At 35.4% G+C, this 13823-nt stretch overlaps 1 protein-coding gene across 2 annotated transcripts in view; it reads right to left on the bottom strand.

Moving 5' to 3' along the window:
* LOC106070379 (uncharacterized) overlaps positions 1 to 13823 on the bottom strand; it is a 53756-nt gene continuing 39933 nt past the window's right edge. For both annotated transcript variants that reach the window (XM_056021456.1, XM_056021455.1), the window contains exons 4-9: positions 12478 to 12607; positions 8802 to 8970; positions 7086 to 7338; positions 2778 to 2955; positions 1472 to 1577; positions 1 to 765 (exon numbers count right to left, since the gene is read on the bottom strand). In XM_056021456.1, the coding sequence (XP_055877431.1) occupies positions 618 to 765; positions 1472 to 1577; positions 2778 to 2955; positions 7086 to 7338; positions 8802 to 8970; positions 12478 to 12607 (984 nt within the window). In that variant the 3' untranslated portion in view covers positions 1 to 617. The remainder of the gene's footprint in view (positions 766 to 1471; positions 1578 to 2777; positions 2956 to 7085; positions 7339 to 8801; positions 8971 to 12477; positions 12608 to 13823) is intronic.

The following is a 13823-nucleotide window of genomic DNA, read 5'->3' as shown; positions in this document are numbered from 1 at the left end:
GTCAGTCAGTCAGTAGTGTCACAATATGGTGCAGATAAAACAAACTTTGAAATACAACATTCGTGATCAAGTTTGTGTGTAAAAAAAAAAAAGGTCAGATAATTAATTACAAAAATTATTGCACAATCATAGCAGACAGTTAAGCTTTAAGCTTGCTACACAAAATATATTCTTTATTATTGAAGATTTGGAATGTTAAAAAAAATGTTATATTTTCCAATATATTGTAGAATGTTTTGCTATAAGGTAAACCTATTGGCTACCTGTGTCCCTTAGTTTAAGCGTCTGGCCAAACATTTGCTAGAGTGTAATAACAAAAATTTCTACAAAATATACTGTTCACCATCCTATTAATGCAATGTCTTAAACATCTAAAATACTTTAATATAACCGTTCATGTAAGCTTTTGGTTAAGTCAAATAACAAAGAAAGTGAATGGAAATCTCTATTTTGTAAAAAAAAATAAAAAATTTATTGTTGTTCTTTTCTCAGCATGCAACATGGTTGTCACGTGATATCCTACAAGTCCAGTAGATCTACATCATTTCTAGATTATTTCTGTGCTCGTATTGTGTTTGGGTGTTTGATTTTAAAAAAAACACTACATATAAAATGATTTAATGTTGATTGTGAATCAATCGAGAAAGTCCTTTAGTATCTAACGATAAACTTTGTTTGTGGAGGATCCTTAGGGCTGTGTTCAGACAGTTCAACTGGCCTTTGGGGTGAGGCTGCAAGCAGTTTAAGTTGGCAGGTCCCGAGATCCTGAACAAAAAAAAGGTGAGAACTGACCGAAATAGTTAAACACTATAACTCAGAGGGTTTCAATATTAAGAGGTAAATCATATATTTGAATCAATGTTACTCAAGAGTGATTCTTTATTAAAGAGTTAAACACTGTACCGTATAAGTAATGTGTAGCATTGCGTGGCCAGTATAAAATATTATCTTAAAAAAATACAAAAAAGTTGAGCATGTTGTTTTCTCCTTTGGAAAGTCCTCAAACTCCAAATCCATAAATTCTTCAACACACTTTGACGCTGTATTTTGGGGATTTTCACAGTACACTATGCAATGTGACGGGCGCTAAATGGAACTTAAATGCTGACGACTAAACATTGAAAACAATTGGGCTACAGGCGGAAGAGCTTAGACAATGAGATTCTGCAGAGTTCTTCTTCTTACCCTTCTTAAACTGTCAGGTAGAGTTGAGCCTTCAACTCTTGGAACTTTAGGCCAGCAAAAAGGAACAAGAGGTCCCTCTCACTTAAAAAATGTTCTATATATACTTTTAAAAAGTATAGCTTAAAACTTCCTTTCTTTCTGTGTACCAGATACACCGGAAATTTAGGTATTTATAGTTGTTTTTTTTCGCCGTAGATGAGCATCTGCATTGAGATAGAGTTTTGTGTGTGTGTGTGAGAGAGAGAGTCAGTGAGTGTTAGTGAGAGACAACAAGAGGTGCACTCACCAAGCGATAATCTCGACTCCAAGTAACAGCAAGATCTGACGCCACACCAGATGTTTGTCGAATTTGTCTTTGAGGGCTCTGCTCATACCCTCCATGTACCGAGACACTGACAATACACGACGGACACTCATTAGGTCGAAGGTCTTGTCAACACTAAGTCATGTAATGATTGGTTTAGCCTTAACTTATGTGATGTTAACAAGTAGCAGCACTGAAAGGGGGTGTGTGTGGGAGGGGGCGCTTCAAAACTGACATTGAGTTGCTGACCTCTAACAACAGTAGACTAAAGACTTTCGTTTCTGCAACATTTTATCCTACCCTGTGAGTGAGATTGAGCTTGCACTTTGGGGTGACAATTAACGCTCATATAAACGGCAATCAGATGGAAAGTTGAATTTGTTAATGACAACGTATAGGCATGGAGTGTATCTGGACCAGAGTGAGCTCTTAAGGAAGCTAAGATTGAATTTGATGCACGATTGATCTGATAGCTTAAGGCCTAAAGTTAACAATTGTATGGGCAACTTTTTATTTTATGTTGTGAGTAGAGGCCTAGCCATAAAAAGAGCACTGGGCTGTGATATGAATAAATAAATAAAAACTTTTTTAAAATTCGAATATAGAAGGTAAAGAACTGCACATTTGCAGCACACACACACACGCGCGCGCGTACATACACACTCACACAAAAACATTCACACACACTCACATATATATATATATATACACACTGTAAGAATTATTTCCCTTTTTCTATTTCAAACAAAAATAATAAATTACCACTAAGTGATTAGTGAATCCTTCGATTGTTTCATGTTTTGTTAGGGACAATGAATGATTGTGCAAAAGTTTCAACTTAATCCGAGAATGGGAAGTGGGAGAAATAGCTTGTGAAACTTTTAGATTTATTATTTTATTTGATATAAGCTTCGTAACAATGAAAGTCAATGTCGTTCAGTCATTCAACGTGTCTTGTAAGTTTCGAAGCTTTCCAACCAATGTGGAAATTATGAGTTAGTCCAAATGATTTTTGGGGAGAAGTTTTGCTTCATCAAAGAGAAGGCCTACTATGTTGAACATACATAGTACCTGTTTAGGTAATGGTTTAATGGAATGTTATATTGGGTTATTTTCAGTGTTTTTTATGGGTTTTATTTTTAATGGGTTTGAATGCTGAGTTTTTTAAACAGTATACTAGAAATGTCGTTTGTGCTATTTTATTAAAGTGTTGACTAAAGGGAATAACATTGAGACGATTTCTCAAAGTAACGTGGTCATCGCATACTATAGTATCATGAGGACTTACGTGTGATACATATAATGTCCAGTGTGTCGGCCATCAGCTGTGAATGGTCAGCCTGACCAGGGCCGACGTCCTCGTGACTTAACTCCTGATGGTAGTGATACAGCATCACGTAATTACAGATCAGCAGGGCCACGTCAAAGGCTGGGGGTCCAATACGACTGCACTCCAAGTCTATCATCTAGGAGTTAGGGAGTGTGTTAGCAAGTTAGAATAGAAAAGATCGAGTGTTGTTTTTTTAATGAAACAATAAACAATGAAAAGTAAATATGCAGAAAGAGAAGCGTCAGGTTGTAGACATGTTTACGTTTTACAAGCCGGTGCATGTATGTATACAATGCTTATGCATGCCTTGGGTGTGGCAAAATATGTAGGTCACAGCTGAGGCTGCGTAGCCACGGGAAATACTGCATTCCTCATTAATCTACGGACTCGAAGACAAGCCTTATTATTATGTATATAGGCCTATGTGTTAAAATAAGTAAAATGTATGTCTGTGTTTTTGTAATCTGTGTCTTTCTATATGTGTATAAATGCTTATGTGTGTTCGTATTTATACAGTCCATGTGTGAATGAGTTAGTTTGTGTGTGTGTTTCTTTAGTTTAATGTAAGGAAAGGCTCATCTTAATCTTCAAAGAACAAATATTAACCAAAAAAAAAGGATAATAAAAGGTGTTTTTTAGTGAATACAAACTAGTAAGCGCCCAAACACTGACATAGAACTATAAAGCATACAAATTGAGGATGGACACCCAACAGGTTTCATCTGCTTTTATTTATGTTAAGACTATTTTGTATTTATTTACAGTTAGGGCCTACTTTCGTGTTGTTAATTAGATGTACTAGTTCATCTCGTTTTGAATACAAGTATAAGTTGATTAGATTGATTCTATTCTATAAACAGGGCCTATAATATCTTTGCAAAGTAGCTGTGATTGACGAAAGATAAACCCTTCCCTCCCCTAAAGTGTTACTTTTCAGCAGTGTTTCCCCAACTTTTTCCTTAAAGGGGAAAACCTGCCACATTCTGAGTATTAGTGGAACACTTTGCTTATTTTTTTAGAGAGATTAATTCACGAATGGCCTACTAGTTAATTATTCCAGTAATTCGTGGGACACCTATTGAGACCTCGCGGAACACAGTTTGGGAACCACTGGTCTACATTGGATGCATCACGAGTTAACTCTCTCCTTTAAACTGAAGAGCTCCAGAACACATGTATGTGTACGTCGGAAACAAAAACTGAAAAGAAATAAACATGAAAAACAAAACAAAATAAAACAAAAAACGCCTTAGGGACTAATAAAAACAAAACAACAGCAGACGAGAAATATATGTTAGTAGGTCAAAATGAAAGGTCACTTTATGTAACATAAGAAGTCTGAATGAAACGAAACTAGAAGATGAAATACAATCACGACAAATAAAAAATTGTCACTCGAAGAAAAAAAGTGTAATTAAAAAATCTTCACTGGATTTATGACAACTTAGTTGACCTCATAACAAAGAGGTCAAGAATCGAGATGAGAATTCGATCATAATATGTTGATATTCGTCGGTGACTCTCTGGAAATTCTATATTCTGTACATATATATATATATATATATATATATATATATATATATATATATATATATATATTATGTAACAATTTATGCAATTTTCGGACAAATATAAATTTTTTAAAGAGATGTAGGACATTTGTCACGTGATTTGAGTGCCACGAACACTCCAGCACCGGTGAGTACTTTAAGATTGAGTTCGCCAAGACGATCAGGTGTTGCAGCGACGTCAGACTTTAGCGTGAAGAAAATATTTACTTACGCCAGAAATTAATGAATGTTCTAAAAAGAAGAAAAAAATCTTGAACAAGAAAAACATAAAAAAACACTTTTAAAAAAAAATGCAAAGATTATACGAAGTGTAGTTGTATCAATTAGTTAGGATCTGTCATGTGATTAAATGTGTACTAGGCCTAGACCAACAACACTAAATCTGTGCGATTAGAAATATTTTTTTCAAATTGTTTTTGTTTATCGCTCTTTCATGCTTTTAACTTTCTCACTACGCTATGATTTTATCACTTGTCTGGACCAGTTGGGAAAAAGAGGGGGAGGGGAGAAAGAAAGGGGTTATCTGGTTGGATTTTATCGTTATCGGTTTTTAAAAGCATTTAGAAAAAAAAGGGTTGGGGAACGACCTGAATTCGAACACATGGCTCACACCTCCTCAAGCCGACATACTAACCACTCTACTAGTGAGGTGCTTAGTACTATAGAAGATTGTATTGTTGAGTATTGTTTGGCTTAAACTTACTTTAAAGCGGCGACCTATAAATTCAGCTTATACCACAACTTCAGTCAAGTACAATATCTTTCCCTTATTCGAGATACCAAACAAAATAATTAATTACCAATAGTTAATTAACTAATTGATTTTTTTAAATTGATTCTTTTCTTGTCAGGTAAAAGAAATAATTGTGCAAAATTTCAGCTTGACCCGAGATTGGGTGTGGACAGACAGACAGAGTTGATATAATCTTTGTAATAACAAGAAAGTTTCTTTTTTTTTTTTTCTATCATTGTTTATTGACACAATATACCGATGAATTATTCCTAAGTTCGCCGAAAAAAAAAAGATAGATCCATAATGCTGAAATGGTTAAACAGTGCTGGGTCAATGAAGATCAACTCAAGCATGTGAATAGACAAAAACTCCGCGCATGAAAGAACACAGAAAGTATAGAAACTTACTATCAATAATGTAATAAAGAAAACACTAATATCTCGGAGATGTCGGCTTGATCAGGACAAAGAGCTAGAGACATTACCACGAGGGATCTCAAATATCTTTTAGGCTAATACATCTACTAAAGGGATCTCAAATATTTTATTGAGGAGGCTATTTGTTTTTTTATCATGTCTCTAGGTTTACATTAGTCTGTCTGTCTACTTATCTGACCGCAACCTCTGTCAGACAGTCTGTCTGTCCTATCTATCTATCTATCTATCTATCTATCTATCTATCTATCTATCTATCTATCTATCTATCTATCTATCTATCTATCTATCTATCTATCTATCTATCTATCTATCTATCTATCTATCTAAGATTAATACATGCCATCTATCTACATGTTTGTATACTTATCCTTTCAATTTCAATGTATCATTTATCAATCTAGATAGAAAACCCCAAAACGAAGTAAAAGAGTCTTTCAACAATCAAAGGGTAAAAAAAAAGGATTCTAGCTTTGAAGTAGAGACCTGCTGTTATCACTAGTTCTAAAAGAATCACTCCAGACATGTTTTATAAAGAAAACTTTGTCTATCTTTTTAAGCTCATGGTTATCTAAATATCTAATATAAAGTCTGGAAATGCCCAAAGATGTGACTGTGATACTGACACTGCTGCTGTTCATCTATTATGCAAGACGGCTGTTGTAACTCTATGCAGAGGATATTGTGTACAGCCTAAGTAAATAAAACAGGAAAGAGCTTACAGGTCTACACAATAACCTGCGTTCTATTTTACAAGGTAAAAAGTTTCAATTGTATTTGAAAACACATACAACGGACAACGAAACAAAAAGGAAATTGTAGGCCAGCAATCAATACTGTCAAGGCTGGCTATGTTTGGCGCCTATAGCGATACAAGTGCTGCAAAGGAAACTTGAGACAAAGGACAAGTGGTTATGCCAATAGCAAACAGACATGACAACGTTATGTCACCATGTTACAGATGTGACCTGTACTTATTACTCAGTAACTAGAAGGTTTAATTGTACTCCTATGCTCATGAGGGGAATGGTACCATAGTCTCTGTACAATGATATACTGAACTAAGCCCTCAATTACTGATCATGAGAACGACGAGGAACAAAAGGAACGCCTTTTTAAGATGAGGAACAAGAGGAACGCCTTTTTAAGATGAGGAACAAGAGGAACGCCTTTTTAAGATGAGGAACAAGAGGAACGCCTTTTTAAGATGAGGAACAAGAGGAACGCCTTTTTAAGATGAGGAACAAGAGGAACGCATTTTTAAGATGAGGAACAAGAGGAACGCATTTTTAAGATGGGGAACAAGAGGAACGCCTTTTAAAGATGAGGAACAAGAGGAACGCCTTTTTAAGATGTAGATCAATTTGTAGATGTAAAAGTAGATCAGTTTGTATAGTCCCAATCCACCTTTTTTATTTGAGCTATTTTCACAACTGATCTAAGTCTTCTACGACACCTTATCACAGCTCTTGAATTCTCAGTGTTCTAGAGAACAAAAAGGTGTATGTTTTTACTTTCCAGCATTTACCTTCATGTCTTCTCCGACATTGCTAAGCATCAAAGATCGAACGTGAAGATCGCCGTGGATGCAGCAGCTTCCGCTCCCGACAGACATACATTCTCTGGCCAGCTCTGTGGCCTTGATGACCACTTCGTCCTGAATGATCTCATCCATCTTGACCCTGATCATCTCGTCACAAGCTTTATTTTCGCGGTGGTTGCTCAGAAACGGCTTGACAAAATGGCTGTCACAGAGAAACGCCACCTGCTGGGGGTATGGACTTAAGAAAACAATAATGAATCAAACAACAAATCTTTAATTACTGGGGGTTTTTTTATTTCCGGTTGTCAGATTCGTGACTTTTCATAAAAGTTTAATTTAAGGCCTAATTTGTATCCTATAGATTGAACAAGATAACCCAGTGTCAAAAATGTTTTGAACCAATGACGACTGTAAGACAATATAGGCTAGTATTAGGTCAAGAAATAGACTACCCCCCCTCCCTTCCTGTGAGAAATGAAGCGGAGCGAAGGTACACGTTCAATGTCATTCAATAATTTGAGAATTACGATGAAGTAGAATTTTACTATTTTATATGAGGCCTACTAATTGATCGATTTATTCCTAGCTCGACTTCTAAACGGGCGGCCTATTTCTAATTTCAGCTTTTCAAGTGGTATAGTGGAGAAATGCAGACCAGATACAAGATTTTACTTCAAAACTTGACTTATCAGTTAGAACATTGGCTGGAAATCAGTTTAGAAAAAAAAACAAAACTAGTTTGTGATGAAGGTGTTGCACACGTTTGAAAAACCAAACTTTTTAAAAAGTTGACTTATTTAAATACCTAAGGTCAAACATAACAAGAGATGGTGGATCAATAAAAGAGAGACAAACTCGTTTAAAAGCTTGCAATCCGCTGTCAAACTGTGGAAAACATGGATGAGTACCATCAGCTTCCAAGTAAAATTAAAACTGTTTTCTTCGTTAGTGCTATCCCCTTATGGTGTGAGGACACTAAACGTTGAGACTGAAAGAAGAATTCAAGCCTTTAAGATAGTGCTATTAGAGCATGGAAGAGGTTGCCTGAATCAGCCAGATAAACCAACAACTTGGCAGATCTTAAGTTTACGATCAACTTGCGTTACTAGATTGGAGCAGGGCTTCGCGTATGACGTAATTAGTTGTAATTATCTTCTCTTTTGAAGTCACGTCTGTAATTTATTTGTAAATGCAACAGAAAATTGCTGAGGATCAGAGACCAGGGAAACAAATAACGAGGTAAGAAATCTGAGCTGGTTTGGTCAAAGTGTAGACATCAGTCACTGTCAAAAGTCATCCTTCAAGATACAGCACTAATACGACGAAAGTCAAGCCACAGAAGATAGATGAAAATTGATCGAATACGATTACATTTGTTACTTTTCGAACATTTAATCTACAAAGGTTAGATTGTCTGATTCATTTCGAACATTTAATCTAGACAGGTAAGATTATCTAATTCATTTCAAACCTTTAATATAGAAAGGTATAATTGTCTAATTCATTTCAAACATTTAATCTAGACAGGTAAGATTGGCTGATTCATTTCGAACATTTAATCTAGACAGGTAAGATTGGCTGATTCATTTCGAACATTTAATCTAGAAAGGTAAGATTGGCTGATTCATTTCGAACATTTAATCTAGAAAGGTAAGATTGTCTAATTCAAATATTTCAGTCGAGCAGAGCTTGGGAGCTTACCTAAATTTATTTTTCAGCAGTTCAAATTCTTCGCCACTTAGGTTGTCCTTGTTTGAGGTGGAATGCAACGTGACCAATATGTCTGCTATCTTGGCACCAAGGTGAAGGTCACAGGACTCTAACAAAACATCTTCCCATATTCTATAACCTGACAAGTCTTCCAAGCAAACTAGGGGAAGCAAATAGTTAGGGAAGAAATTAGAATTGTTATGAAGAAATTAGAATATATTAGTTAGAGCTAAAAGTATACCGAGGCTGATCTAAAATGCTCTAATATTATGGAACAGTCCTTGACTGCCAGGTGAATTTTTAGGCTCAGAAAAGAAATTCACGTCATAGTCAGTTTTCCAATTCTCCATCGCAGCTGGGGCTCTGCAAAGGTTGCTAGTATTTTCTCGGCCTGTTCACACTCTCATATATGTCTACATCCGAGAAGGGAGTTTTATTTTTCACACATTCAGGAATAGTTCTATAGTTTTCCATTGTCCAGTTGAATCTATTAAAGAAATAGAAAACTCGGACCTTGCCCGGTAATAGTCAATGCCGAAAAAAAATCGAAGATTTCACTCCGATTGGTCAGTAATTTTACACTGCCTGAGATGGCCACATGGAGATAATTATTTTACAGTTGCCAGCTCTAGGGTCAAAATTAGTAACTAAAATTAGAGTTGATTACATATATATTTTTTAAAAATCTTTTTTTAAATAGATGTTCAAAGTATCTAAAAGTCCAGATGATTGACTATTTCAACGTCAAGTTAATACATAAGAACTCGCTAAGATCATATAGTCTTCAATATGCTATGGTATTACATAGATTATAATTCTGCGAATGGCATCATTAGGTTACAATGTCGTAGCCACAACTAGGACAAGTGTCTAGATATACGTCAACATTATTTGAATCTATACTATAAAGTAGAAAATAAGGCGTATCTATGTATGTATGTAGTATGTATGTATGTATGTATGTCCCGAAAAGAAATCAAAACCGTTTGACCAATCTTGATACAACTTGGCAGAAATGTTCCTTGGGTACTAACTGGAACCATAACGTATGTATAGTAGCCCTAAAACAAACTTAAGACCCTCAGAAAAAAAAAGTTGCTCAACTCTATGAAAGTATTAGTATCTTATAAATCTAGGTCATGTTTACCGTGTTTACATGAGAAAAGATCGAAAGGATCTAGATCTAGAGCTAATTTTAAGAACTACACTTTGCACAGATAGTTTTTTACTTAGACACATGAAAATTACAAAATATTGTCTATTGATTTCATTATTTAATAAAACTAAGCTCCAAATATATAAAGCTTGCACATTGTAGCGCTCTTAGTTACTAAAGGCCTAGAGCTGTGTTTAAGATTGTGTGTATGTATAGCAGAAGCGAAGACACAGTGCTATCCCTCTGGTCAAATGACCTACCCAACAACGGAAGTGACCCCATTTTTCATAGAAATTAGACACCTATGTATCTAAGATAAGACGAGGTAATGTAGATGACATTACTATTTGAACATTTGATGAGAACAGCCACAGCCCACCACCTGCTGCCTGCTGGAACCGGCCCTGGTATAATAACTTCCATTTTTTTTTTGTATCAACGAAATTCTTTTACGGACAAAGCATTAAAAAAATATGTTGGATACCTTTTTTATTGGAGGGGGGGGGATTGGAATCATATGACATGGAATGATGACGCAATTAGCGGCTTTATTTCCGACATGAAGGACAAATAAAAAGATGAGACAGTAGCAAGGGGAATAACAAACTTCTATTCGTTTGAGACCAAAATGAAATTTTAAGAACAAATATTTTTTCCTAAAAACAGTATTAAAAGTCACTATGAAAAGCTATCGGGTGTATTGAAATTAAAGCCACCATTGAAATGACTCCGCTAGCTCTCAGGCCGAGCCGTTTTTTTGTTTCCTTCTTAGAAATATCGTCACTTTTGTCTTCTTCTATTCAGCCCAGAAGCGAACATGGGTGGTTTCTAACTCTATTTCTTTGGTAACTGTCTCTCCATGAACTTGACCTTGCAGTGTATTTACTAACACCCTGACCAATTCAAAATTGATAATAAAAAATATTGATCCACTTTATTTTTATTCTACTGTAAAGTGCAACTCACCTCCATTGCACTAAGCAGAGGCAGAGGTTAACCGCCAATCCATTTACAGACTGATGTTATTTTAATTGTTTGGCTATTTAGTTTGTAACGACTTGGTAATACTTCTGCCAACTGTAGCAGACGATCACAGCCCGCTCCCACCTCACTTCTGTACTCTTTTTTTTTAATTTTTTTTTATTGTTTTATTTTATTATATCTATCTATCTATCTATCTATCTATCTATCTATCTATCTATCTATCTATCTATCTATCTATCTATCTATCTATCTATCAATCTATCTATCTATCTATCTATCTATTATCTATCTATCTATCTATCTATCTATCTATCTATCTATCTATCTATCTATCTATCTATCTATTATCTATCTATCTATTATCTATCTATCCATTATCTATCTATCATATCTATCAATCTATCTATCTATCTATCTATCTATCTATCTATCTATCTATCTATCTATCTATCTATTATCTATCTATCTATCTATCTATCTATCTATCTATCTATTATATATCTATCTATCCATTATCTATCTATCTATCTATCTATCTATCTATTATCTATCTATTTATCTATTATCTATCTGTCTAGCTATGTATCATTCTATCTATCTATTTATCTATCTATCTATCTATCTATCTATCTATCTATCTATCTATCTATCTATTTATCTATTATCTATCTGTCTAGATATTTATCTATCTATCTATTTGTGGAATGTTACGAACAAAAAAAAGGTAAGAAAATTATTGTTAGTTTTTGCCTCCATGTCACATTAGTCCGTATGTGTGTGTGTGTGTGTGTGTTTGTGTTATTGAAAGCCTCTGTATGAAATAGTCTGATACAGAAACAAAAAGAGAGAGAAGAGAAAGAGAGAACGGAGAAAATGAAAACAGATAGAATATAGAGAAAAAGAGACAAGAGAGAGAAAGACGAAGAAGATGATGCCGAGGAAAGAGAGACGAGAGATATAATGGTGTTACTTTACTTTTCTGTATTCTAATTATGTTTTTACAAGTTCAGTGTTTCAACGGCTTTATCATCCCACATATCAAATATAAAAAACATTTTAAAGACTAACTTAATTCACAGAGTTTATAATTAGTTCATTTAAAAAAAAAACAGCAATTAGATTCATTTGTTTAAATCTTTGACGTGACGGTCTGAAGAAATCAGATGACAACTAAATTAGAATACACAACTCTAGGAAGTGGGGAGGGGCCGGCTGTATTGGAACATATAAGACGTCAACAAACAAACAAAGACAGAAACAATTCACTTCATAGAACATTGCCGCCGTTATTTGAAGTTTCAGATAAACGTTTCAGGACCAGCAAGCTTGGCGTCTGGATCTATTTACATGTTTATACTTCAGGGGAACTAATTGAGGTATTAAAAGATGATACTAAACTGAGCTTGTTCGTAAAATGAAGAACATCTGTATACGCTACTTGCAGGTACATTTGACCAGTTGATGAACATCTAATGTAAATAACTCTGGCATTGTATAAATAATCAAACCCGTTCAAACTGGACTCACCAATATTGTTGACTGGGTCACAAAAGTAGGGCACGGGCGTGCTGTTAGGCAGGAGTGACCGGAAGTAATTGCATGCCTCGTACTCACGCTGACATCTGGCGGACTCTATAGGCACGTCTGGACCTAGAAGCTTGACGAGAAATAACAACAACAACTTTTAACATTTAATTAAAGTGACATTAGTTTTAAAAAAATGTTCTGCCTAAGAATCTTTTATTTAAAATGAGCAATGTCACTCAAGTGTTAATAGTTTTAAATACCTCGAGCTATCGTCTCAGACGACGGTTCCAAACATGGCCACGTTCTTATAAGGTTTCGAATCTTGGACGCTGACTGCAGAACTAGAGAGGAGGATCCTGGCCATGGCATTGAGATGCTAAAGACAGATCCTAGGTATCACTTACTAAGACCGCGTCACAAACAAAGGGATTCGAGACAGGATTAGTTTAGCAATAATAAATGAATAGTTGGACCCCTCGATGACCTGCTAACTACTGTCAAAAAAAAAAAGGAAACTAAAACTCTATGGCCATATCACAAGGTCTTCAGAACACGGAATGGCCTTCTTTCTGGGAACATTACCAGGAAAAAAAAGAAGCAGACAGAAAGAGATGGGAAGACAACATAACATTCTATCCAAGGCAAAAGACAGAGAGGAATGGAGAAAGACGGTGTACAGATCTTGTGTTATGCCCAAAGGACCAATAGACTAAGAGATAGGTGAAGGTGTCGAAGGTGAATGTCATTCCAAACACACAAACACATCTCTCTGCGCATGCCCAAACTTGCGCGCACGCTGCCTGGTTTCTGGTTGAAAGAAAATAGCTAGACCAGATCGATCTCTTAACACTTAGGTGAATGGTTATGAATAGTCCTTTTGGGAGAAATGAGTATTTCTCTTCTTATTGACTGTACACCGAACCCTACAAGTTGTCCTGGATATGTAAATATGATCAAAGTGCTCGTCCAGCGCTTCTCAAATTGAAACATGTATACTTTTAAGTGTTACCGGCACACTTGGAGGCGTTCCTAAAACATTTCACTAAAGGATGACACTATTTTTTATAACGACAAAAATTTGTTATATATTTGTGAATGTGTGTGGGATGCTGAATATATCTGTGAATGTGTATAGTATGTGTATATATAGCTCAGAGCTGTGAATGTATGTGGTATCGGAATAAGAAAAGTTGAGAAGCACTCTGAAACCACAAAGCTGTAGACGCACTTGATAGTAGAACCAGTAACGGATTCATGCAAGATATTGCCAATATTGATTAAATCAACATGTGACAATAGATTGATCAAATAGGAATATCGAATTCTGACATGCTGAAAGCCATCGA

This window comes from Biomphalaria glabrata, chromosome 2, assembly GCF_947242115.1.
Source record: "Biomphalaria glabrata chromosome 2, xgBioGlab47.1, whole genome shotgun sequence".
Classification (NCBI taxonomy): Eukaryota; Metazoa; Mollusca; class Gastropoda; family Planorbidae; genus Biomphalaria; species Biomphalaria glabrata.
Note: the sequence above shows the minus strand (reverse complement) of the source record. Positions and strands in the feature narration are given on the sequence as shown.